This window comes from Hemicordylus capensis, chromosome 4 (genome assembly GCF_027244095.1).
Source record: "Hemicordylus capensis ecotype Gifberg chromosome 4, rHemCap1.1.pri, whole genome shotgun sequence".
Taxonomy (NCBI): domain Eukaryota; kingdom Metazoa; phylum Chordata; class Lepidosauria; order Squamata; family Cordylidae; genus Hemicordylus; species Hemicordylus capensis.
This window is the reverse complement of record NC_069660.1, coordinates 19,852,658-19,880,081: the sequence shown is the minus strand read 5'-3', so window position 1 is coordinate 19,880,081 and position 27,424 is coordinate 19,852,658. Positions and strand designations below refer to the sequence as shown.

At 48.7% G+C, this 27,424-nt stretch overlaps 1 protein-coding gene across 1 annotated transcript in view; it reads right to left on the bottom strand.

Moving 5' to 3' along the window:
• Positions 1-27,424, bottom strand: part of LOC128322323 (piezo-type mechanosensitive ion channel component 2-like) — a 119,569-nt gene that overhangs the window by 51,660 nt on the left and 40,485 nt on the right. The window contains exons 20-30 of the mRNA XM_053243383.1: positions 26,111-26,257; positions 24,528-24,728; positions 22,507-22,711; positions 22,166-22,267; positions 20,839-21,004; positions 19,140-19,383; positions 16,791-16,887; positions 11,286-11,448; positions 9,763-9,852; positions 8,728-8,828; positions 485-559 (exon numbers count right to left, since the gene is read on the bottom strand). Coding sequence (XP_053099358.1) covers positions 485-559; positions 8,728-8,828; positions 9,763-9,852; positions 11,286-11,448; positions 16,791-16,887; positions 19,140-19,383; positions 20,839-21,004; positions 22,166-22,267; positions 22,507-22,711; positions 24,528-24,728; positions 26,111-26,257 — 1,591 coding nt within the window. The remainder of the gene's footprint in view (positions 1-484; positions 560-8,727; positions 8,829-9,762; positions 9,853-11,285; positions 11,449-16,790; positions 16,888-19,139; positions 19,384-20,838; positions 21,005-22,165; positions 22,268-22,506; positions 22,712-24,527; positions 24,729-26,110; positions 26,258-27,424) is intronic.

Sequence of the window (27,424 nt, the reverse complement as noted above, 5' to 3'; positions counted from 1 at the left end):
ATCCCTGCCATGTATTAATCCATCAGAAACAACCACCACCACTGCCTGGTTCCATGTTTTCAACCAGTAACACAGATTAGAACCTCCACTCCATTTGGAAGCTAGCCCCGAGGGTGGGGGAAATCACAGTTTAATCATCTGAGTGTGAGTAGTACAAACAAGACAGTGAAAGGATGCTGAGGAGTAATTAATCCACTGTGGCAGTGCTCAAATTATGGGGGTGAAGGTAGGGAGGCCCTTATGAAACCCACCTGTCCCACTCTATGCCCGGCCCCACTGCAGTTTTAGTCAAATGATGGGCCTCCCACAGCTTTTTAAAAACAATAGCTAAGGGATCATCACAAAAGTAAATGAGCCATGTCCCCTCTAAGCTGCCTGTAATTTGAGTATTGCACTGCAAACCTGTCCAAGTCCAGACCTGGGCACCTTTCACAAGAGTGTAAGAATGCATTCAAGGGAGCCAGGCATGGTACAGGAAACTTACCTGAGGTGTGAGTCGCCCATGGTTCCCACCATGTCGTCTTCTTGCCTTCCATCGCTTTCCTGTTAGCATCATCCTCTGCAAAAGGGTTCAGAAGGATTACTCCATAAGAAAGTGCCTAATGAACAGGCAGGGGAAACCTGTTCTGCAAACCCCCATATGACCTATGAAGGGAAAGCAACGTAAGAGATCTGCCTTCAGCCTTTCCAAGAGGAGCTAGTAGAAGGTCCCAACAGCCACATCCGGCCAGGGCTATATAAATTCCGTAATTCTGCATTAATGCTTCAAAGCCATATACCTCTCTATTGGGCACAGGATTCAGTGTCATGAGAATTTCTGTTTTCTTTCTTTCTTTCTTTCTTTCTTTCTTTCTTTCTTTCTTTCTTTCTTTCTTTCGAATTTCTATACTGCCTAATATAGAAATCTCTAGGTGGTGTACAGATTAAAACATAATATAAAATATAAAACATTTAAAATTCATAAAAACAGACAAAAATCACAATAGATAAAAACACATTTAAAAAATAAGATTTCAGTTAAAAGCATGGGGAAATAGGTACGTCTTCAGGGTCCTCCTAAAACCAAACAGAGAACGGAGCATTGGTTACTCACCGTGAGGGCTTCTTCTGGGTGCTGCTGTCAAGGCATCTCACAATGGGTTATCCTCGTCACGTGCTCCTGGGCAGGACTATGCAAATTAGTTTGAAAGCGAGTCCTATATAGCACCGACGGGGATAACCCCGCCCAGTTCTTCTAGGCCAAGGAAAGAGGAGAAAGGTTAAATAGGTAAAAGAAATGCGTACAAGGCGGAAAGGCAAGGAGCGGCTGAAGGAGGCGTACCGTTCCAGGGGTAGGAAGCCAGTTCAGCCGTCAGAGAATTCGCACCCACGGAAGAGAGCAGCAAGCCACAAGGGCGGGCTGAGATGCCTTGACAGCAGCACCCAGAAGAAGCCCTCACGGTGAGTAACCAATGCTCCGTTCTGGGTGGCTGCTGCAAGGCATCTCACAATGGGACCTACCAAAGCAGACGTACACGGTCCCAGGGAGGGAAATAATCGCAGCTGCTCTAATCCTGGGGGAGAACCCTCTGAAGGGCCCTTCTCCCAAATGCCGCCTGCGCGGCCGCATAGGTGTCTAGCCTATAGTGCTTTACGAAGGTTGAGGGACTCTTCCACACCGCTGCCTTGCAAATTTCCTGAACTGAAGCATTAGTGGCAAAGGCGGCAGACGCTGCGGCGGACCTGGTGGAGTGTGCCCATATGTTGGAAGGAGGAGGGAGCTTCAGGGTTTCATAGGCCAGAACTATACATGCCCTGATCCACCTGGCAATAGTCCTGGAGGAAACTGCTTCACCCATGGATGTAGGTAAATAAGAAACAAACATAGAGTCTGTTCTGCGGAAGGAAGCCGTCCTTTTGATGTAGCGTTTCAGGCAGCGGCGTACGTCTAATGTATGCCACAGTTTTTCCCGTGGGTGAACGGGATGTGGGCAGAACGATGGAAGGAAGACGTCCTGAGATAGGTGGAAGTGGGACACGACCTTGGGTAGGACGAAGGGATCCGGAATTAGGCGAACGGAGTCTTCAGAAAACACGCAGTACGCTTTATGTACTGATAGCGACCTGAGCTCCGAAACTCTTCTGGCTGAGGTGAGTGCCACCAGGAAGGCCAACTTTAGCGAGATAAGTCGAAGAGGGACTGTCCGGAGAGGTTCGAATGGCGATTGTTGCAGAGCTCTCAGAACAATGTTCAAATCCCAGGAGGGGAAACGGTGTACGACAGGAGGGGACAGCAGGGTGGCTCCCCTCAAAAAACGTTTTAGTAGAGAGTGGTCCTTTAGGGCAGAAGAAGAAGAAGAAGACCTCGGTAACATAGGTAAGAGGGATGCCGCTTGCCTTCGAAGGGTGTTGGGTTTCAACCCTTTGTCTAGGCCGTCTTGGAGAAACCGTAGAAGATGGTGCAGGGACGCATCATTGGTGGGCGTTTTATCCCTGCGGAGCCAACGAAGGAACATCCTCCACGTATATTGATAGATGCGATTCGTAGATTCTCGCCTGGAGGCCAGGATTGTTTCGGCTACCTTTTCAGAGATGCCCTGTGCGAGGAGCCGGCTCCGCTCAGTCTCCAGGCGGCTAGTTGAAACCAGCCTGGGTCTGGATGTAGAACCGGTCCTTGGAAGAGAAGGTCTGGTCTCGTGGGAAGGTGCCATGGCTTGTCGACCGCCAAGGACACCAGGCCTGGGAACCACGGGCGTCGTGGCCAGAATGGGGCTACCAACACTACATCCGCTTCTAGTGTCCGTATCCTTCGCAGCACTCTGGCGAGAAGAGGAATCGGAGGGAAGGCGTACAGGAGCCCTTGTGGCCACTCGCAGGACAGTGCGTCTGTCGCCCACGCCGTCCGGCAGGGGAACCTGGTAATGAACGTTTCCAGCCTCGCATTGAGGGGGGTGGCAAAGAGGTCTGCTTGCAGGGGCCCCCACCTGGATGCCAATTGATCGAAGACCAGAGGGTTCAGGGACCACTCCCCTGGAAGTAGGTCTTTCCTGCTCAACCAGTCGGCTAAGGAGTTCAGGTCCCCTTTTACGTGGTGAGCTGTTAGGGAACTGAGGTGTTTCTCCGCCCACGATAGGAGCAGCACTGATTCCTGGAATAGGGAGCGCGAGCGAGTGCCCCCCTGTCTGTTCACGTGGGCCTTGGCCGTGGTGTTGTCGGTTCTGATGAGAATGTCCTTCCCCTGTACGACATGGCGCAGGTGGAGGAGGGCGAACCGGATGGCTCTCAGTTCTAGCCAGTTTATAGAATGGGATCGCTCTTCTTGGTCCCAGATTCCCTGGGCTGAGTGTTGAAGGCAGTGGGCCCCCCAGCCCCTGGTGCTTGCATCCGTGGTGACTATGAGTCTCGGAAAGTCCAAGAAGCGCTGTCCCTTCGTAAGGTTCCGGGTGTGAGTCCACCATCGCAGGGAGGATCTGGTTCGCGGAGGCATGGTGACTAAGATGTTGCGCTTCCTGGAGATGTGCGGTTGGAAGCGGAGGAGGAACCATTGTAGTTCTCTCAGATGTAGTCTCGCCCACGGGACCGCTTCCAAGGTTGAAACCATGAGGCCCAGGAGGCGGGCCAAGGAGAGGACCGGTGATTTCCGTGTGGAGAGTGCGCTGTGAGACTCTGATACGATGGCGAGGACTCTGTCCTGAGGAAGAAAGATCTTGTCTTCCAGTGTATCTATGATGACCCCGAGGTGACATATCCTGTGGGTCGGTGTTAGATGGCTCTTGGCCTGATTGACCAGGAAGCCGTGTCGTTCTAGGGTCGTTAGTGTCTCTACCAGGTCCCTCTGTGCTTTGGCAGCAGAGGGTGATTTCAGGAGAAGATCGTCGAGGTACCCGAAAATGTGTACCCCGTGAAGGCGAAGGAGTGCCAGGATGGGGGCGAGGACCTTGGTAAAGGTCCTGGGCGCCGTCGAGAGGCCGAACGGGAGTGCCTTGTATTGATAGTCCGTCCCCGAATACTTGAATCGCAGAAGGGATCTGCTGTTGATGTGGATGGGGATGTGGAGGTATGCCTCCTTCAGGTCTATTGAAGTGAGGAGGTCGCCGTGCTGCAGAGCTTCTAAAATGGAGCGAAGAGACTCCATACGGAATTTCCGTAGTTTTACATAGCCGTTGAGGTGCTTTAGGTCTAGGACGGCCCTGCGTGAGCCGTCTTTTTTGGGCACTGTGAATATAATGGAGTAAACTCCTCTTCCCTCCTGGCCCCGCGGGACGGGTTCTATCGCTCCGATGTCGAGGAGGTGCTGAATGGCGTTGGCCATTTCTGAATGCTTGATAGAACAACTGGAGCGTGGGGTGGGTAGAAATCTTGGGCGGGGAGAGGAGCTCAGCTCTATTCTGTATCCCGATGCTATTAGGTCTAGTACCCAAGTGTCCGCGATGTTCTGGCGCCATGATTTGAGGAAGTTGGACAGGCGACCTCCAAGACCGGGAAGGGCTGAGTCAGAATTGTGGTTTTCCCTGTTGCTTCCCTTGCCCACTGGGGGGGCGGAAGCCGCTGTTTCTGCCGGTGAAACGTTGGCGGGGCCAGGAGGACCTGGAACCTCGAAAATCGCGGTCTCTGCCCCTGAAAGAAGGGCGGAAGGAGCGAAAAGGCTGAAAATTTTTTCTGAAGGGAGGTTTGTCGGACTTCCTTGGTGCTGAAGGCATGGTTTTCTTTTTGTCCCTGGATTCGACAAGAATGTTCTCGAGTGCCGCGTCCCCGAACAATTTTTCCCCTATGTAAGGTAGGGAGGAGAGGTTATTTTTAGAAGCGGAGTCCGCCTGCCATGCTTTTAGCCACAGATGTCTTCTGCCGACTACGGATGCAGCTGATGTCCTCGAGGAGTAGCGTATGGAATCCAGGGAGGTATCTGCTATGAGTGCTTGGGAGCGTTGAAGCTTTAACAGCTGTTGACGGAGATGGACTGACTCTGGAGGTGTTTCGTCGAGTAGGTCGTTTATCCATAATAGACTGGCCCTTGCCGCCATAGACGCCACTGCGGAGGAGCGGGTAGCCAGGGAGGAATTGTCGTGAACGCGCCGGAACGCGAGTTCTGCTCTTTTGTCCGAAGCATCCTTGAGGAAGCCTTCACCGTCTCTCGGAACCAAGGACCCGCTGCTCAACTGTGAAATTGGAGCATCGGTGGTTGGTGTCTTTAATAATAAGGAGGGTTCCTGCTGGAAAGTGTAAAATCGAGTTGCAGATGAAGCTGCCTTCTTGGGAATGCTCGGAGCGGCCCATTCTGTTTTTATCACCTCTGAAAAATAAGCTGGCAGGGGAAGAAGCAACTCACGAGGGTGTGCCTTAGGAAAGATTAGATCACCTTTACTGCTTTGGCTAGGGTCTGCAGGAGGTTTAGCGGGGAGACCAATAGCCTTTAGGATCTTGGTCATCAACGGGTTAAAATCCTCAGGGGTGAATAAGCGTTGGGACGCTTGAGACTGCTCTATGTCCTCCTCCCCAGACCAATCACCCTCCTCCCTGCTGGGCTCATGATCCCGGTCTGAGTCCCGTCCCTCCCCCTCATGGCCTCCCGGGTGTTCATCTGCGTCCTCCTCCATGGGAAGGGATGGTGCAGAATGCCCCCTATCCCTCACAGGCCGGATGACTGTGGCGGAGGGGTCAGCGGAGTCCTCTGCAGATATCTCTGAGGAGTGGACAGAAATAGTCTTGGAGGACTTATGAGGCTTTTTAGATTTTTTCGAATGCTTTTTCTTTGATTTGGCCTTCCTAGGGGGGGAGGGAGAGGAAGAATCGGAGGTTTGCTCAGAAGGGGAGGTAGAAGGGAGTCTACGTCTCTTGGAATGTTTTCGCTTTTTAGTAGATTTAAGGTGGCCAAGAGACTCCTTAAGGGTGTTCTTGAACCAAAGTTGCCATTCCTGGGGTATCTGACTGGGAATGGGAACATTCTCAGACGGAGAGCCCTCCCCCCCTTCCGATTGCGCAGGTCTCACCAAACTCGATGTGGTGGCGGCAGAGGAGGCGATCGCGCTTCCCGCCCTTTCCTGATCGGCGCCATTTTGAACGTCTCGCTGGTCTGCCGACGGGGCCGCCATGTTGGGTTGATCGGAGAGGGCGCAAAATTCCGCTTGCGAAGAGGGAGGAGCGGGGAGCCGCTTTACCCTCCCTGTTCTAAGACGTTCGCTTGGCTCTCGAGGGAGGGGTGCTGCGAGGGGCGCGCCACTTCTCGCTGCCGAGCTGCGAGTTAAACGGGTCGGTCGATCCTCGGTCCTTGCGCCTGACTCGCCCTCTGCGCCTGCCGTAGCTCCTGAGGACTCGCCTCCCGAAGGGGCGATCGACCGCAGGGCCTCTCCAACTGCCTGCTCGGATCGAACAAAGTTCGCCGAGACCGGGGCAGGGAGGAATATGGAGCCAGAGGGTACCGGAGGTGGCGGAATAGGCGGCGGGTCTCCGGGTTTCCTCGAGTGCCTGGGAAAGCGTTCCGAAGGGCGACCAGCAGGCACTAGTACATTAAGTACTCTGCTCCCCAGTCTATCTCCCCTAATGCTGTGCTCCATACAAGGCTAACCGGGGAGGGGAGGGTGGGAGGGGGGGGGGACACAACAACGGGACTGGCAACTAACGGTAACTAAATTCTTTTTTTTTTTTTAAACAGATACAGGAGACAGAGGGAAAAACAAACTGAGAGGGAATAAAGGAGAGGAGGAGAAGTACAGGCCTGAGAAGAAGCGACGAGGTGCAGCCTGCCAGGAGCAAACGCAGGACTAGAAGAACTGGGCGGGGTTATCCCCGTCGGTGCTATATAGGACTCGCTTTCAAACTAATTTGCATAGTCCTGCCCAGGAGCACGTGACGAGGATAACCCATTGTGAGATGCCTTGCAGCAGCCACCCAGAAGGAGATGCTCTTATTTCAGCAGGGAGCGTGTTCCAAAGCCCTGGGGCAGCCACAGAGAAGACCCAGTGCCGAGTTGCCACAAAACGAGTTGGTGGCAACCATAACCAGACCTCTCCAGATGATCTTAATAGGCGACAGGGTTCATGGCGGAAAAGGCACTCTCTTAAGTACCCTGGACCTAAGCTGTTAAGGACCTATAGGTAATAACCAGCACTTTGTATTTCATTCAGAAACGTACTGGCAGCCAGTGCAGTTCTTTTAGAATCAGTGTTATATGGTCCGATTGGGTAAACCCAGAGACCAATCTGGCTGCCGCATTCTGTACCAATTGTAGTTTCCGGACTACATACAAAGGCAGCCCCACGTAGAGTGCATTACAGTAGTCAAGCCTAGAGGTTACCAGCATATGTACCACCATTTTAAGGCCATTTTTCTCCAGAAATGGATGTATCTAGCGTATCAGCCAAAGCTGATAAAAAGCACTCCTGGCCACGGCTTCAACCTGAGAAACCAGGGAGAGTTTGGGATCCAGGAGCACTCCCAGACTATGAACCTGATATTTTAGGGGGAGTGTAACCCCATCCAGAACAGGCAGATCTAAACCATCTCTCAGATCCCAACAGACAGTACCTCCATCTTGTTCGGATTCAACTTCAGCCTGTTATCCCTCATCCAGCCCAATATCACCTCCAGGCAGGCACTTAGGGGGGTCATGCCATTTCCTGATAGTTGGTATGGAGAAATAGATCTGGGTGTCATCAGCATATTGAAAGCATCCCAGACCAAACTTCCTGACGATCTCTCCCACTGGTTTCATGTAGATGTTAAAAAACACTGGAGACAGTATGGAGCCTTGTGGAACCCTACACTTTAGCTCTCACTTTTCAGAACAACAGTCTCCAAGTGACACAATCTGGAGTCTGCCAGAGAGGTAGGAGCAGAACCACTGTAAGACAGTGCCACTCAATCCCACCTCCTTTAAGCGACACAGCAGGATAGCATGGTCAACGGTATCGAAAGCCGCTGTAAGATCCAAAAGGATCAGCAGAGTTACATTGTCTCTGTCGATTGCCAGTTGGAGATCATCCATCAGGCCAACCAAGGCAGTCTCTAACTTGGTGCATCTCTAACCCAGTTCCTTTGAGTCTAACCAGGTCTTCACATAAGAGGACTCTTTACTGATCCAGTAGCAGACTGGCAGTCATTTCTGCCATCTGCATAGACATTTGTGTCAGGAATGTGTAACCCAACTCCTATTGGCTGACATACCACGCAATACTCCATCAGCTTTGCAATGGAGCATTTGTGCAGTTGTGCAAGAGTGCTCTGGTGCAACGTGCAAGAATTGTGCCAATACAGTTGTGTGATAGGGAGCCTATATTTCCAATGGCCCTCTGTCGCACAACTCCATTTGCGCAATACATCCATGTTGCGCAATAGTGCTCTTGTGAAACTGTGCAAACAATCCATTGCAAGGCTGAAGGCAGAGCGTCACATAGCACATTAGCCCATGTGTCTAAACATCTAGTTACCTGAATGCTTAAGCTACCACCTATTGCTCCCCACCCTATAAAATATTCCCCTTAGGGAATGGGGCAGCTCTAGGAAGAGCATCTGCCAGCTTGCATGCAGAAGGTTCCATCCAAGTTCCCTCCCTGGCAGCATCTCCAAGATAGGGCTGGGAGAGACTCCTGCCTGCAACCTTGCAGAAGCCAGCCACTGCCAGTCTGTGTAGACGATACTGAACTAGATAGACCAATGGTCTGACTCAGTAGAAGGTAGCTTCCTATGTTCACCATTTTCTAACAAATCAGGTTGCAGCAAACATGCTGTTTTAAAACAGTAAGATTGTTTCACCTTGCTCTTTTTCAGACTTTTGCATCGCTTCTGCTCCTGAGCCAAGTATTCTCTTCTCCAGACTGTGAGACTTTTTCTGCTTTGGCCTGATCCAGTCCGTCCTACAGATGCAGAACAAAGAGCAGATGCTATCTTTAGCTAAAAGTAACTTGCAAGCATTTCTGAATCATCATCAAAACTACTTTGTCATAAATCATACTTGTAATGATGGGAGAATACAGCCCTCCCTTCTGAAGGGTCGGCAAACTGAGCTATCCACCCCGCCCAACCCCCAAATCACAAGATTACTCTATTTATTCCAAGACGTATTGATACCTTGTTGTGCCCTGCTCAACATAAATGGCAATGTGACCATGCCCCAATGCCCCCCAACACCCCCATGAGTCATCTCATTTGACCTCTGGAGCGTGATTGCCTTATAAGCTCCTCCTGCATGAAGCATGAATTATCCCCTTTGCTAAGCAGGGTCTGCCCTGGTTTGCATTTGAATGGGAGACTACACTGTAAGTTATTCCCCTCAGGGGATGGGGCCACTCAGGGAAGAGCATCTGCCACCTTGCATGCAGAAGGTTCCAAGTTCCCTCCCCAGCACCTCCAAGATAGGGCTGAGAGAGACTCCTGCCTGTAACCTTGGAGAAGCCGCAGCCAGGCTGTGTAGACAATACTGAGCTAGATGGACCAATGGCCTGACTCGATATAAGGCAGCTTCCTATGTAATATATAGTTCTGCTCTTTGCCAGCTGGCATTGCTGTCCATGGCACACCCATTTTGCCTCTCTGCTTGTAGAGCCAATTCATCTGGCTAGCATGGGCTGATCTATACGGAAGTGAGTATATATGGTGGAGCTCCAAAACTGCTGGGCTACAACTCCATCATCGCAGACTATTGGCCACGGTGGCTGGGGATTATGGGAAGTGTCGTTCAACAGCAGCTGGGAGGGCAAGGCTGTACAGCCCTGATGTGAAGAGCTAATGCCCTTAAAAGCATTTCTTTTAAGCTTCTTTCATTCCATAAATACACAAAAGGAAACTTACTGTCTCCTCATGGCTTGCACTGATTTTTCATCTTCTTCCATCCGGAGAGCCACCATTTTCTTCAGCTTTGCTTCAGACAGTTCCGCTCCTCTGTGTGTACAAGACAGTTTAGAACATTCTATAAGAAGGGAAGGCGGCTGCTTTGCTGGATTAGATGGAAGGTCCATCTAATCCAGGAGTTTCCAACCTTGACTCTCCAGCTGTTGCTGAACTACAACTCCCATCATCCTCACCACAACGGTTGTGCAGTGCTCAGGGACATATCTTTGCGATGCCCAATGGGTGTCATAGGGAAGAGGAGACTGGCAAAAAACATAGCATCAGTGCAGGGCTAGCAGCACTAGTGTCAGGGGTGTAGTGGAGGAGGAACGTGCAGGGACGGAGCGCCAGTATTTCTCAATGTCTCTGGCTGTCAGGGTGGGCATGGCCATGGGGGCTGTCATGGAGAGCCCCTGCACGTCTGAATTTGCAACTGCACCACTGGCCAGTGCTGTGTTAATTTGGATGCCAGCCCATATTAATAAAGTATGTGTATTCTTTTTAAAAGCAATTTTATATTTCAGTTTTAGATACAAAAACTGGTAAGAAAAGCCATCTTCAAGTTTCCTATTTGCAAAGGGAGACATCGCTAGGAACCTCTGCAGAAAAGGACAGAATCACATGTATTGGCTAAGAGAAGCAAACTGATTCGTCTAGGAGGAGAGCCGGTCTAGTAGTAGGAAGCATGGATTGTCCCCTTTGCTAAGCAGGGTCTGCCCTGGTTTGCATTTGAATGGGAGACTACATGCATGAGCACTGCAAGATATTCCCCTTAGGGGATGAGGCAGCTCTGAGAAGAGCATCTCCATGCTTGCATGCAGAAGGTTCCAAGTCTCCTCCCTGCTATCTCCAGAGAGGGCTGAGAGAAGCTCTTGCCAGTAACCTTGGAGAAGTCACTGCCAATCTGTGTAGACAATACTGAGCTAGATGGACCAATGGTCTGACACGGAATAAGGCAGCTTTCTATGTTCCTAGTTACCTGACCCATATGATTGCTTTCTACAGAAAGCACAAAATGTCTGTGGCATGAGACTGAGCCACAAAGAGCAGCAACCACCCCCTTCTGGTAATTCTGGTAAGGAGCAGCAACTACCCCCTTCTTGTAACTTCTGGTAAGGAGAAGCAACCACCCCCTTGTAACTTCTGGTAACTTCTGGTAAGAAGCAACAACCACCCCCTTCTTGTAACTTCTGGTAAGGAGCAGCAACCACCCCCTTCTTGTAACTTCTGGTAAGGAGCAGCAACCACACCCTTATTGTAACTTACAAACAAGGCCCAAATCTGGCAGTGTAGGAAGGAGCCAGAGCACCTGTACCACCTTCTAGGACTCTGGGCCCTTCAACAGCCCAGATCCACCCAAACCCCATGTTCACTCTGCCAGTTCAGTTGTGTGAATCAGCCTTCAGTCTGTGGCCCTGCTTCCACCTGCTCTCTCAAGAACCAAGCGCCATATTGTTTAGACTCCATACATCCTTGGCACATACCTGGAGGCTACGATGTTGGCAGCCTTGAGATCTGCTACAATATACAAGTAGTAGTAGCTTGTAAAAACTCTACGCTGGATCAGCAGGAAAGTGAAACATATCGCATCCCAAGTGATTCCTAGTTCATTCTCAGGCAATTCACAGGTCTCATCCCCAGGTGGCTCTGTGCAGGAATAAAACACATAGACACACACACACTTTCCAGGTGTGGAAAATGCAAGTGGCCCCACAAACTTTCTCACTGCATTATTATTATTTATTATTTATTTATTTATTAGATTTATATACCGCCCTTCCGATACGGCTCAGGGCGGTTTACAGCATGATAAAAACAATTAAAATCAAATTAACAATTAAAATCAAACTATTAAAACACAATAAAACCAATAAAACAGCTAAAAGCCCTGGAAATCAGGGCAACAATTTAAAACAGTTTAAAACAATTAATCATTTAAAAACTCTGGAAGGCCAGGCCAAATAAGTACGTTTTAAGGGCTCTCCTGAAGGACAGCAATGATCTCAGATTACGAATTTCTGCCGGGAGTGCATTCCATAGCCCAGGAGCAGCTACAGAGAAGGCCCGCCTCTGCGTCACCACCAGATGAACTGGTGGCAACTGGAGACGGACCTCCTCAGATGACCTTAACGTGCGGTGGGGATCATGTAAAAGAAGGCGCTCTCTTAGATAACTCGGACCTAAGCCGTTCAGGGCTTTAAAGGTAATAACCAGCACTTTGTATTTTGCCCGGAAACATATCGGCAGCCAGTGTAGCTGTTTCAAAACAGGCATCATATGGTCTCTCCGGGTTGCCCCAGAGACCAATCTGGCTGCCGCATTCTGAACTAACTGAAGTTTCTGGACAAAGGCAGCCCCACGTAGAGCACATTGCAGTAGTCAAGCCGGGAGGTTACCAGCTGATACACCACTGTTTTGAGGTCATCCTCTCCGAGGAATGGACGCAGCTGTCGAATCAGCCGAAGCTGATAGAAAGCACTCCTGGCCATGGACTCCACCTGAGGTACCAGGGTGAGGCCTGGGTCCAGTAGTACTCCCAAGCTGCGCACCTGCTCCTTCTGGGGGAGTGTAACCCCATCCAGCACAGGGAAATCTAACTCATCCCTCAGATTCTGAGCCCCCACAATGAGCACCTCCGTCTTGCTTGGATTCAGCTTCAATTTGTTCTCCCTCATCCAGCCCATTACTGCCTGTAGGCAGGCATTTAGAGAATGAGTGCCTACATTTAGAGAATGGCATTTAGAGAATGAGGGTGGTGGAGTGCCACCACCCTCTCATCTGGAATCTACCTGAGAAATAGGAGCGGAACCACTGCAAAGCAGTGCCTCCTATCCCCAACTCCCCCAGGCGATCCAGAAGGATACCATGGTCGATGGTATCGAACTCTGCCGAGAGATCCAGAAGAACCAGCAGAGTCACACTCCCTCTGTCAATTCCCCGGTAAAGGTCGTCCATCAGGCCGACCAAGGCTGTCTCAACCCCATAGCCAGCCCTAAAGCCAGTTTGAAATGGGTCTAGATAATCAGTTTCCTCCAAGACTGCCTGGAGCTGGTCGGCCACCACCCTCTCAATCACCTTGCCCAACCAAGGGAGATTGGAGATTGGCCTGTAACTGTCCATCACTAAGGGATCCAAAGAATGCTTCTTTAGGTGTGGTCTAATCAATCCCTCCTTCAAACAAGGGGGCACCCTCCCCTCCCTCAGTGATGTGTTTATGATATTAACTAGGCCATCTCCAACAATCTCCCTGCTAGATAGAAGCAGCCAAGTCGGGCAAGGATCTAGAGAACAGGTGGTAGGCCTCACAGCCCCAAGCAGCTTGTCCACATCCTCAGGAGTCACAGATTGAAACTGATCCAATCTAATACTGCAAGAGAGATTGTTGGACACCTCCTCCATAGACCCTGCAAAAACAGTGGAGTCCAAGTCGGCCCGAATACAGGAGATCTTGTTTGCAAAAAACCCATTAAAGGCATCACAGCAGAATGACCCCCGGGACTGATTTGAAGTAGAAGGAGCAGAAATCAACCTCCTCACAACCCGGGATAGCTCTGCTGAGTGCAAACCTGCAGCCCCAATACGCGCAGACCAAAAGCTCTTTTTTGCCACACGCACCGCAACCGCATAACTCTTCAAATGGGTGACATGCTGTATCCTGTCAGATTCTAACCGAGTTCTCCTCCACTTGCGCTCTAGTCACCTACCCAACCGCTTCAGCCCCCGCAACTCCTCAGTATACCAAGGGGCCATTTTTGAAGCAGGTCGGAAGGGACGCAGGGACTACTGCCCTGATGAGTTCCTTGTTCCAGGTTCCCACCAGGGCATCGACAGAATCACCAGCCGCACCAACGTCAAAATCCTCCAAGGCCTTTTGAAATCCCACTGGGTCCAGCAGCCTTTTCGGACGGACCATGCTAATAGGTCCACCACCCCTGCAGGGGTGGATTGCAGCTGTGAGACCAACCTTAACCAGGTAGTGGTCCGTCCATAACAATGGAGAAACCACTGGATCCCCCACCCATGGAACACCTCCCTGATCCAAACAAAAGACCAAATCGAGTGTGTGGCCGGCAACGTGAGTTGGTTCAGAAACTAATTGGGATAGGCCCATAGTTGTCATGGCCGCTATGAACTCCTGAGCCGCACCAGACAAGCCAGTCCCAAAGTGGATATTGAAGTCCCCCAGCACTAAAAGTCTAGGAGACTCCAACACCAACTCCGCGACTAGCTCCGTCAGCTCAGTTAGGGAGTCAGTTGGGCAGCGAGGTGGACGGTACACCAACAGAATCCCCAATCTATCCCTAGTTCCCAGCCGCAAAAATACACACTCGATATAAGTCAGCTGTCTCACAGGGGCCCTGGTAAGGGAAATGGTATTCTTATGGACCACAGCCACTCCACCACCACCCCACCCACATCCTCTAGCCTGCTCCACGACAGAGTAACCTGGTGGGAGAAGCTGAGCCCACACAGGACCACTCGCCTCCCCCAACCAGGTCTCAGTTATACATGCCAGGTCAGCTCCCTCATCCACGATCAAATTGTGGACAATTTCGGTCTTATTCTGAACTGACCTGGCATTACAGAGGAGCAAGGCCAGACTCTGTGGGTTGTTGGGGCTGCTCCCCGAGAGTTGACAGCGCAGTTGGAAGTGGAAACAGTCACTAAGTTACTAATTTCCCTTCCCCTGTAACGGCCAGCTGCTCTGCCTGCGCCAATTCTTCTATTCCCCACCACAACAGTAATAGCTGCCCCAGAAATGCTGGGCGCACTCCCAGAACCATCCCCCTCAAGAGAGCCCAAACACATACTTGATAAAGGCCTGGCACAACCCAACCCCCCAGCCCTCAGTCCCACCCTCGAAGGCCCAGCCCCAAAGGCTGGCCCCCTTTGGCGGCCCGATGACTACGCCTTTGGCCAGCCTCCCTGCTTTTAAGCCAACAAGCCCTGAGAGCCACACCTCTCATGTCTAGCTCCCAGAACAAGGCTCCAGGTGGATCTCCTCAACAGTCTAGGGGCTGGCAACCAGCCAGCTAGAACTTGGCAGCAGACAATCAGGCTGCTCCCCGTCTGGGCTGGAAGTACCACAGGAGGCAGAGGGACCAGTTGCTAAGTCTCTGCAGGCAGATGGAATAGCCTTGCCGCTCGTCCCTGCAGGCAGATGAAATAGCCTTGCAGCTCCTTGTCACCTCCCCATGTTACGGCTGATACTGTACAGGCCATGGATGACCCCTTGATTCTGTAGGGGTCATCCATGGCCTCTGTACTACCAACCTTAATTCTGTAAGGATCACAGTTGTCAGCAAAGAGAAAACATGACCTTTAGTTTCAGATCTTTTTGTCATTGGTAAACATTCTCACTAATTATGTGGAGGCACTGCCGTGCACACTGCTTTTGTAGCGCTTCCAGAGTCCTTTTGCACAGGTGTGTGTTGGGGTCTGATATATCTCAATCTCTCCTTCCCCCAGAAGCACATGGAAGAGAAGTGTCCCTGAGGGCCATGCAGTCCTCTGGGACCTACTTCCAAGTCACATGGAACAATTGCAGAAGCAGAGAAGATTGGCAAAAAACAAAAACCCACAAGCACGTGCATTGTGTTACTCTGGAATGCCCCTGCAGCACCAACACTTTGTTGGAAGCACTGATGCTTTCTTAGTCTGAATGTCAGACAACACTTGTAATATTGGAGATATAGCTCCAGTTGCATCGTCCATTTGCACCTTCTATCCTAGTGACCATTAGGGGCACTAGGCATAATGATAGTAAGCAAGGGTCTCTCTCTTTGTCCCCCTGCCCCACTCTTGTTGTCTCTCCATTCTGGCTTCTGATTGGAAGACTGATATTCTCAGGGATATTGCTCCACCCTTCTTACTCCCAGACTGCTTCTTGCTCTCTTCTGCAGACTCCATTAGCCATGTGGCTTCTCTCTCTCTTCTGTGCTATGAAGACAGAATGCTCAGGCATACACACTTCCTATCCAAGTACAGTATGTAACTTCCCCAAGAAAGCTTACTTGCTTTGGATCTTAAACAACTGTCTCAAGCTAGTCTTTAGTGGACTCAACTTTCATTGCTCACACTGGCTCTGTTATCGTTGGGGTTAGCCAAACTCCTCCCCTCTAACATGTAAAGTGCTGGTAATTACCTTTAACGCCTTAAACTTAAGGCTTTGGACCAGGTTACCTGGAAGAGCACCTCCTTCTGCATGATCCCCACCACACATTAAGATCAATGAGAGAGGTCCGTCTCCGTACCACCAGCTCCTCTGGCGGTGACTTGGGAGCGAGCCTCCTCTGTAGTCGCTCCTAGGCTGTGGAACGCATTCCCTATAGGCATTTGTGACTTAACAGCCTTCAAAAGAGCCCTTAAGACACATTTTTTTTAGCCAGGCTTTTAGTAAATTTCTGAGTTTTAAATTTTTAATTGCTGCTTAGATTTTTTAAATTGCTGTAATTTTGGAATGTGTTAGATTTTTTAACTCTTGTTTTAATAGCTGGTCTTGTTTGTCTTTGCTTTTGTGAACCACCTGGGGCCTCTGGAGTCAGGCGGTATATAAATTAAATAAATAATAAATAAGTAAAATGCATTTTTTGCACACTGGAAATGCCATAAAGCACAATTTGCTGCTCTGGCTTCTTGGTCACACTGAACCTCTGTGTTTGTGTAGCAACTGCCTTCTCTTGCCACACCCAGCAGCTCCCTGCCACCTTTGCTCTAGGTAAATAGGAATCCCTGCCTGCCCTGGGACGAGGGATGTCACACCAGGGCTCCCTCTGCATTGTTCATGCATGCACACACATGCTCCTTTCTGGTAGCATTCTTATATTTAGCAAACGTACAAGTCACTTTAAAAGGTAATGTTTCTTGTAAAGCAGCAAGTTCGACAAAATAGAAAAGGTAGAAAGAATATGTGGTTCTTTTATTTAGAAATATGCGCAGTAAATTGCAGCATGGAGGCCCTCTCTTTATCAGTGCTACTTCCCACTTACCGAGATCATATCCCGGAATGGTGCAGAACATGCCAAAAGTCTGAATGAGCCAACAGTGGTTTCTTTGTAATTTATGAAGGTAGGCACATGCTCCAATCTGTAGGCAAAGAAGGAAACAGAACAGATCAGCAATACCGTATTCCAGGACCTCTTGGCATTCCTTTCTGCTGCAGACTGGCCTTTTCAAACCAGCACAGTCAGTGAGACAGCAAAATCCACTTCTCAAGTTTTTGCTGTTTTGGGGCAGGATTTCCACATCTGAATAAATGTGCACATATATTGCCTGAATGAGTACTGTGAACAAGACGCTTCTGGAGGAACTCATTATGAACGGAAAGGCCATTTCAGGAGTTCTTGTGTCTTAAAGTCAGTGAGTTGTGTATAGTATTCTTTCAAACAGTAAACATTTTTAGAATATTGTTTTTAAAAATAAATAAATTGTTGATTTTTAAATTTCTTGTTTTGTTTTTAACTAATGTTTTACTTTGTTTTTATCTTCTTGTAAACCGCCCAGAGACGTAAGTTTTGGGCGGTATAAAATATGTTAATAAATAAATAAGCAAACAAACAAACATGAGAAGCGGCTCTTGAGTTAAGCACTGTATATATCTAGTGGCTGAAGAAGAGGGTGAGTTCATCTACATAATTTTGTAGGATCAACTGCATGCTGTAAGAACTAAACCACTCGAGAGGTTTGAATGACCCCACTTTCAAGAATGGAATGCATTATGCCTGCATTTGCTGTAAATGCAAGCTTGATGCCCCAGCACCCATTCTTAAATAAATTCCCTCTGTCCCTCACTCATTTCCCAGACTCTAAAAGGTGATTATCAGATTTTACATTTTAGAGATATAAGGGTATTGGAGCCCCTGAGTCAAAATGAATTCCTGGCAGCTTTCTGTTTCTGGCCTTGTGCTGCTTGTGCCAAGCAGCTCATGAAGAGGACACCCAGCTCTACCTTATTGTCATCAGATCTTAGGGAAACAGTGGATATACTGAACAAGGGGCTGCGGGAAGTAATGAGCTGGATTAAATCCAGACAAGACAGAGGTGCTGTTGGTCAGTAGGAAAGCCAGTTGGGATAGGGGGATTTCAATCAGCTCTGGGTGGAGTTGCATTCCTTTTGAAAGAGAAGCTCGTGGGTATTGTTGGACCCAGCTCTGCTTTTGGATGCTCAGGTGGAGGTGGTGGTCTAGGGTGCCTTTTAGGGATGTGCAAAAAATTTCGGGCACAGAATGATCTGTGCCCAAAATGAGCAATTTCGGGTGATTCGGGGCTGAACCGAATCACCCCTGATGTCCCCCGATATTTTTCGGGCCCGAGCCAAATCACCCGAATTTCGGGCACAAAAAATTTGGGTGATTCGTTTCATGGTTGATTTGGGGGGATTTTTTGAAGTTTTAGTGACTTTGGGGCAGTTCGGGGGCATAGCATGGGATCCGGGCAAAAAGAGTGGGGTGGGGTGGTAGTGCCTAATGGGTGCAGGCTACCACCCCAATTTCAGGGGGATTGGGCAAAGGGCTGATTTTTGGTGAATTTCTGAAGTTTTCATGTCTTTGGGGCAGCTTGGGGCAAAAAGTGGAGACTGGGGCAGAATAGTGGGGTGGGGTGGTTGTGCCTAATGGGTGGAGGCTACCACCCCAATTTCAGGGGGATTGGACAAAGGGCTGATTTTTTGAGAATTTTTGAAGTTTTAGTGACTTTGGGGCAGTTTGGGGGCAGAAAGTGGATCTGCCCCAAAAGAGTGGGGTGGGGTGGTAGTGCCTAATGGGTGGAGGCTACCACCCCAATTTCAGGGGGATTGGGCAGAGGGCTGATTTTTGGGGAATATTTGAAGTTTTGGTGTCTTTGGGGCAGATTGGGGGCAGAAAGTGGATCTGCCCCAAAGGAGTGGGGTGGGCTGGTAGATAGTGCCTAATGGGTGGAGGCTACCACCCATCCCCAATTTCAGAGTGATTGGGCAGAGGGGTGAATTTTGGTGAATTCTGAGGTTTGTTTTCATAAGGTGAAGTGTGCTAAATTGATTACTTCCTCATATTCATAGTAATTGAGAGTGTGAAAAAGTGAAAGTGGGGTCATGAGAGTTGTCTAATTGAAAAAAATCTCATTTGCTATGATAGAATGAGAATTCACACAGAAAAAACTTCTGAGGTGTGAATTCTCATTCTATCATAGCAAATGGAGATGTTTCCATCTCCATCTGGAAACATCCTAAAATGAGATTATAGGATTGTTTTGCCCTTGCACCAGCCCTTTTCACAGTGCACCATGCGAGAAATGCTATGGTAAAGGGCACGTTTGTTTGACAAAGAGGCTCTAGCTTGACAAAAATATGGTCCAATACATACAGCAAGGAGGTTCTTCATTGCTATCACCAAAGCTGTGTATGCGATCAGATAGTCCCACAGTCTGAGTATGTCTTTGACTGGCTTCAGCTGAAGGCTGCTACCAAAGAGCATGAAGTAGAAACAGGCCACCAGGTAGCCCATGCAGAAGATATTGATCTGGGATGTCCCAGTCACAAAAATCAAGCAAAGGACAAACCAGAAATGGTATCTGAACATAACCACTTTCACCAAATCCAGATACGACCTGTAGGAAGAGGGTCAATGGAAATTGTTAGAAGAACAAAAATAAAATGCATGCATTTGGCAGCTGAAGAACTCGGTGAGAACTGAATTGGCTGCAACTCTTTAATCAGAGAGTGACATATCATTCTGTTTACCAAGGACAGTCCTTATTTTCTGGTACCACTCCCTAGTATATCACAGCCAGTTGCTTTGGGAGCAGGCTCAGGCACCAGCAATAAGAACAACAGAAGAAATAAAGCACCATCAGTGTGCATGGAGCTTTACAGAGTGTAAGAGGACAAGTCCAGTGTTCTCTCTAATTTTTTTCATCTGTGTGCAGAATGAGTTTTGTTCTGGGCAGTGGTATCAAGGCAGTGTGTGTGTGCGCACGTGCATTCAGACTGCGGCCTTCCTGATTCAACTTGAGCAGGATCTAAAATTAACTGAACTGACATTTAAAAAAACCTTTCGAGCGTGTGCATGTGCACACACCTTAGAGGGAACACTGGACAAGTCCCTGCCTCAGGGAGGTTACAATCAGGACCAGCTCTAGATTACATAGTGCCCTGGGCAAGGAGGGTCTTCAGCACCTCCCATGGTAACTGATGGGAGTTCGTTTTTGCAGTTTGCATCCCAACAACCTTTACAACTTTGAATGAAAGGATAAAACGCACTGCTTTTTCTTTTCCTTAGCTCACTGCAGACAGTACACTCAACAGATCATGAGTTGCCAAGTTGGCACCTCTTGCTTCAGGAAGGTGCTCTGGGCTACCACCTGGCTTGCCCATCCTTAGGCTGAACTGAAGATCAAACTTGGTTACAATATAAAATTCTTTCCAAGGATGACAACACAGGAAGAGGAGGGCAGTGGAAGCAAAGAAAGAATGTGCAGTTATTTCAGTTAAAGGTTCATAGGCTTAGTTATACAGGGCAGTCCTTGGAGTGAGGATGGGAGGTGTAATAAATATGACATTTCATCTATGACATATTTCATTTCATCTATTTCTTATAAGCATACATGCTATTACACCGGCTCGTCTGGTGGCTACTCAGGGACGGGCCTTCTCCATTGCTGCCCCAAGGCTTTGGAACACACTTCCTGCTGAAATAAGAGCCTCCTCATCTCTGAAAACTTTTTAAAAGGCAGTCAAGACACATTTGTTCACCCAGGCTTTTAATTAGATACTGTGTTTTAATTTTTTTTAATAGTTTTAACTTTTAATTTTAATTGTTGAAATGTTTTAATCTTTTATTGGCTGTTTTTATTGTTTTGTAAACCACCCAGAGAACCTGCGTTTTAGGCGGTATAGAAATGTATGTATGTATGTATGTATAAATAAATAAATCACACACAAAATTCCCTGCTATGGCACACCTCGGGTTCTTACACAGAATGATGTCAAACTTAAATCCCCATTCTGTTTCATCATGGTGCAAGAACCCCCTTTCCCTCCTCCTTCACGCCCTGCTTTCTGACCTGCAGTGGACGAAGTTTGGAACTGGACTGTAGTCACTGAGGCCAGCTGGGTCAAGGCCCCGGCTGATCTCGACATTATCTCCAGCCTGCAGCCTCACAACAGGTTTATGTTCATCTTCAAACACCTGCCATTGGAAGGAGGCAAAGAGGAGGAGGAGGAAGTCATCTGTCATGAAGAAAAGAAGAGGGGGAAACTGAACCGAAGATCAAATTCATCCCTTCACCATTTTCTTGCTTCAGAGTGACTTTGGGCTGACTCACCCCGTAATGCACTAAAAGAGTAAATCATGCAGCAGCTTTGCCATTGCCCCTCCCAAAAAGTTCTCTCAGGGGAGCCAATGTCCCTCATTTTTTTGTCCTTACTCTAAAAGGTCATACACACAATCAACCCTATGGGATAGAACTGGGCTACCCAGGTAGGCCTGGTTGTGTGCAGTGCCGGGATCACTCCATATCCTGCTGCTGTGCCCCCAGGCAGCCCTGTTTAGAAACCCAGGCTAGAAGTGAGGTAGGAGGATGAGTGTGTGCCTCCTACCCACTCCCCAGTCGTATGGGTGCTCGGGCTGCCGGCAGCTGCTCCCGAGCTGCTGGTATCCATCTTAACCATAGAGACTGGGGGAAGGAGTGTCCTGGCAGAAGGCAGATTTCCCAATGCACCATGCTGCTTGTGCAATGAACTTTGGGCTATCTGGTAGCCTGGCTTTCTTCTCCCCTGCCTCCCGCTCACCACACCGCTTGCCGCCATGCCACTCATCTGGCAGTGCAGGCAGCGAAGCCCTATTTGGGCTCAGATCATGTGGATCTGAGGAAGATAGGCTCCTGCCTTCCCCCCAGCCCGAGCCACCTTCGTCATGTGAACGACATTTAAGTGTGCACCGGGAGCTTGCCGGCAGCTGCGGGACGAGCTCAACAGCACCCCTCTGCTAATGTGTGCACATGTCAGCACACGCCGGCCACACCCCTTGCGTATGGCATCATACATAAGGGGGCGCAGCCAGCAGCAGCAAGATGGGTGAGATGCCTATCTGCTTGTTGTAGTTGGCTCGTCGTCCACACACCATAGGGGACCGAACTCCAATGACACATGAATGAGGTGCTGAATGCAGCATGCCCAGAGCAGGGAAAGATGAGCATCAGTGTCCCCCCCAAAGATGTGGGGGAAAGCAAGGGTAAGCCTCTGATGGCCTCTGGAAGTGCACGAGTCCACAGTCACTGGGGAACACTTATCCTCTCCTGCTCAATGGTGGCCACATGCCTGGGTGAGGGGCAGTTGGGAAACACTGTAATGTATGTCAAACGGATGGCGCACTTTGCAAATTATACTTACACAGCAGAAAAGTCGCATCAGGCCTCTTTACAAAATCAGGTAGATAGAGCCACTTAATCAGATTTGAATGGAGCAGCCAACGAGAGGTTCTCCATGGATAATCTGCCAGCAAATAAATATTTGCATTACACAAAGCATCCTAAACAAGTTTCTGAGCTTACAGTCCTGACGCATTTGATTCCGAGGGATCTGCCGAGAGGGAAAGCTTTGGGCAGCAGCCGTTCCCTCCGGTGGGTGACAGAACTAGCCTTTTGGGCAGGCCACTTTCACATCATTAACTTTGCTGAGAGATCTCCTGCAAATGCACCTCTGCCACCCAGAAAAGATAGCACTGCATTTACCTTGGCATAAAGCAGATGGGAGACCAATGCAAAGCAGATACTGAAAGGCCGCAATGCTGGCAAGGAAACAACAATATTTGGGCCAGACTTCAGCAATTGCTCTCCTTCGACGGCAGCTCAACAGGTACATCAGCCAGCTGGCATGTATGACAGCATAGAAGTCCATGCGCAGTCTAATCACATTAACGGCACCCACTAAGCACATCTGAAAGAGCAGAAGAGATCACTGAGCCACCCTTGCCATCTAGAGTTGATTGTCACATGCATAAGATAATGCCTTTGACTCTATATATTTTTAATTTTAAAAAAATTTTAGATTTATATTTACATCCCGCTCTTCCTCCAAGGAGCCCAAATAATTCATCTGCTTATATTATACATATATCCCACCAGTGCGTTTTTGTAGTATCACAGGACAGGAGCTGGTATGGCCACACCCCATTGTGTGGCCCATTGAGGTGGTACGGCCACACTAGCTCTTTGAAAATCATTGGGCAATTTCTGCCCAAATCTTGCAATGATTTTCAAAGAGCTAGTGTGGAAGCCCCCTGGACCACTGCTGATGGGCCAGATCACACTGCTGAATTTCTACTATGACGACGAATATGTTTGAACACAGAAGTTCCCAGGTTCACTCCCTGGCATCTCCAGGTAGGAGAGCCTGTAACCTTGGAGAATCAGCACTAGTCAGGGTAGACAATACTGAACTAGGTGGACCAGTTGTCCATTTAAGATATATGTTCCTATGTATATACCACATTTCAACAAAAATTCTTAAAGCAGTTTACACAGAAATATGCATGAATGAAAGAGATGGCTCCCTGTCCCAAAAGGGCTCACCATCTGATATACAAGGCAGACACCAGCAACAGCCACTGGAAAGATGTTGTGTTGAAGTTAGATAGGGACAGTTGCTCTCGCTCTGCTAAATATAAGGGAATATATAAAAGAGGTGCCTCTTCACTCAGTTAACAGGTGTGATTTCTTCATGGATCTGTGTTCACATGTTATTAGAGCTTCTGGAAAAAGTGCAACTGTGGTCAAGGCAATAGCTGCTCACACACACACACACACACACTCACACACACACCATATAGCCCAGTTCACACAAAGCTTCCTTCACGTGTCTGTGGGGAACACAAACTGTTTTCTCCATAGCCCTATGCAAACACTGTGTTCAACATACACTGTACGTCTGTGTTTATTGTATGCATGTTACCCCTGCTAACTTTGCAAAGAGGCACATTTTAACATGGTGATTCTCTTTTATTTAGCAGGGGAAGAGTAACTGGCCCTATCCACCCACAGGTACAGGTACAACATTCCTGAATAGGACTCAAGTGTTAATGTAATCTGTGAACATGTCGCTGTTCAGCATTGTAAACCAACTCTACAGCCTCATTCACACAATCATTCATATCTAGGTTTAATTTGGGTTTCATTGTGTGAACCCATGATTGTGTAAACCCATGCCAAGGTGCTTTATGGCCAAAGATGAATCTGAGATTCCTGACTTGGCATGGGTTCACACAAACACACTAATGTCAGTAACCCACGTTAAACCTAGATATGAACAATTGTGTAAACCAGGCCTATGCAAGTTTCACCTTGGCTTCCAGTTTAAAGTTGTGCCATTGGGTTGTCAACTCCTGATGCCCACAGAGCCCTGTGGTTTTCTTTGGTAGAATACAGGAGGGATTTACCATTGCCATCTCCTGCGCAATATGAGCTGATACCTTTCAGCATCTTCCTATATCACTGCTGCCCGATATAGGTGTTTCCCATAACATACCAGTGGGGATTCAAACTGGCAGCCTCTTTCTTCCTAGGCAAGTTGCTTTCCCCATCTCCAATCCAATCCAATCCAATCTAATCTTTATTACGGCCATAGACCAGAGTCTCCATTATCACCTGAAATAATGTCCCTCATGGGGGCGGGGGACCTCTTTTATCATCCCAGTTCCCCATAGAGTACTGCAACTGCAAACAGGCATGTGTGTGACTCACAAACATTTTCTTACCTCTAATCCAAATTTGTAAAAACTGTAGTTGATAAAATATTTGATGCAGCTGAGTAGCCCATCATCCAGGTTCTCCCGGGTGATGTTGTGAAAAATACTTTCTGTGGCAGGTGGCACTAGCTGGTTCTGAATCCGGTAGAAAAGTTGATGGCGGTACACAGTTGCTTCTAGTGCCATTAAAACCAAGATGGTGAGGTGATTCTGTTAAAACACACACACACACACACAGAGGAAAAAGAATTCTTCATAAGTATGGCCATTTCTTCATAATGCATGGCCAGGCCTATCTCTAACTTTTGGCAGTGCAAAGAGAAAAATAATTTGCAGGCTCCCCCCCACCCCTGAGGAATTAATATTGTTCTTGCCCTACCAGAACTAGCAGAGGCTCTGTTGCTGTGCTTACATTGTTGACCCCTCCCCTGTAGGTGCAAGAGTCCTGCACAACCACACCCCTAGGTCCATTTCAGGCATCCCTGTAAATGGAATCCATGCCCTTGTTACCAGCAGCCAGGAACACAGGCAACTGCCATATACCGAGTCAGACCACTGGTCCATCTAACTCAGTAGTGTCTACACAGACTGGCAGCGGCTTCTCCAAGGTTACAGGCAGGAGTCTCATTCAGCCCTATCTGGAGATGCCAGGGAGGGAACTTGGAACCTTCTGCATGCAAGCATGCAGGTACGCTTCTCAGAGCAGCCCCATCCCCTGAGAGGAATATCTTACAGTGCTCAAACATGTAGTCTCCCATTTACATGCAAACCAGGGTGGACCTGCTTAGCAAAGGGGATAATCCAGGCTTGCTACCACAAGGCCAGCTCTCCTCCCTCGCTACCACAAGACCAGATCCTGTCAGATTGCTTTCTCCCTGTTGGCTCCTGAATTGTAAAGTGTAGTTATTATGTCCAAACTCTTAGATGGTTGGTGGCTGCTATAGACCAGGGTTTCTTAACCGTGGGCCCCTAGATGTTGTTGGACTACAACTCCCATCATCCTCAGCCACAAAGGCCATGTCTGGGGATGATGGGAGTTATAGTTCAACAACATCTGGGGGCCCAAGGTTAAGAAACCCTGCTATAGACTGATGGCTTGGGCAAATATCCATTCTACTCAGCAGCAGAGCAGAAAATACTTTCCTTATCTTGCATACGAATACGTATTTTTGCAATGACTGCAATATCACTAACCTGATTGCAGTGTTCCTCATGGTAAGGTCCGGGGGCCAGTGGTGGCTCCCATCAGTTCTAAGTGTGGCTCCCTGATTCACTGTTTATTGGGCCTGGGTGAAGCTACAGCCAAAGCTGAATACTTTGCATGGTCCCCCTGGCACTATGTGGAGGTGGCCATACCTACCGGAAGGAAAACAGAGCCCTCCTGAGCCCCTGCACTATCTTGGAAGGCATGCACAGAGTGCTGGGGAGTGCTTTGCCCATGAAGAGATGTCTCCGTTTCTCTTAAAGGGCCCTCCTGGCACCAAGAAAAGCACAGCACTGGGTGGAAGTCAGCACAGGGAGAAGTGGCCCCCGCTTGAAAAACAGTGAAGATGATGGCATTGGTGCCCAACCCTCAGTAAGGTTCCTCCTACCTTTAGGCAAGGGAGAGCGTTCTCATGACATTTCAGCAGCCCCCCAAACCAGTGCGCTGGGTCAACAGGAGCAACATACAACAAAGATTTCTCCAGTAACTCATCAACGTCGTCAGCATAGTGATAGGTCAAATTTCGCTGCAGCCCCTGTGGAGACAAACATTCCAGTACTTGCAAAATTACACTCCTTATTTGCTACCAGCGAGCTGTTGTTGCAATGGAGTTTCATTGACTAAGGTGTGTTAGGATATGCGAGTTCCACTTCATAACTAGCCCAGCTTGCACCAGTGCCCTTCTGCAGGCATCTGGTGCCATTTTTGGACAGCTGCATTCCAACAGTGGACAGTCTGCCTAATGCAGTGGTGGGTTCCCCTTCACTGGAGGTTTTTGAGAGGCTGGGGAGTCATCCACCAGGGATGCTGCACCAGTTTCCTACACTGAGAAGAAGGTTGAACTAAAAGACCTCCAAGGTCCATTAGAACTCTAGAATTCTATTATTCTTTGATCTGGGATTCTAGACTACGATCCTGGGAACCCTCATGTCTCTTATTAAGAATGAATGAGGGCAGTGGCCAACAAGCTTTCCCATCTGTGATGAAATGCAGATCCCGATCTTAGCTCAACAGTTCCTTACTTTTGTTATTGAGGGGACAGGACCATCAAGCTCCAGGCCTAAGCCTTTTCCACAATAGATAACCAGTTCAAACTGGGTTCAGCTCAGACATGCTAGTTCAGCCCCACTCAGGAGAAGGAACCCCCAGTTTGGAGGGAAAACCTCTATCCTGGATTGGCCAGCATTACATCAGGGATACACGGATTCTTTCCCTTGGACCCCAGAGCTGTCTAACTCTGGAAGAGTGGGAAAGCCTTCCCCCTTTTGTATCACTATAAAGTAGGGGACAAGAACCCCTCCATTTTGTCACCAGTACAGTCTTGAGTTGCCACCAACTAGGCACCTTGTCACCAGATGCTGCTTGTGTCCAGAAGGGGAGAAACTGTAGGGATTAATGCTCCCTCAGCCAAGAACCGGCCTACTGCTACTCTAAGGATAAAGCTCAGTGCTAGCTAGTCAGTTAATGTTTTTGTATTTTCTTTTGAATTCCTGTGTGCCTATCTTTACTTCCTGTTCCCCGACTTTCCACCAATTCCTTATTCCGTTTGCAACCCTAGTTTCATATACTTAGAAGTGGCTTCAGTCTGATTTAACAGGTTCTGAAGGGTTACTAGCAGAACTCTTCCCCATGTGCCTCGTAAGGTCATTTGCTACTGTTGAGTGTCTCTGAATAATATATACTGTTGTCTAGAACTGGGTTG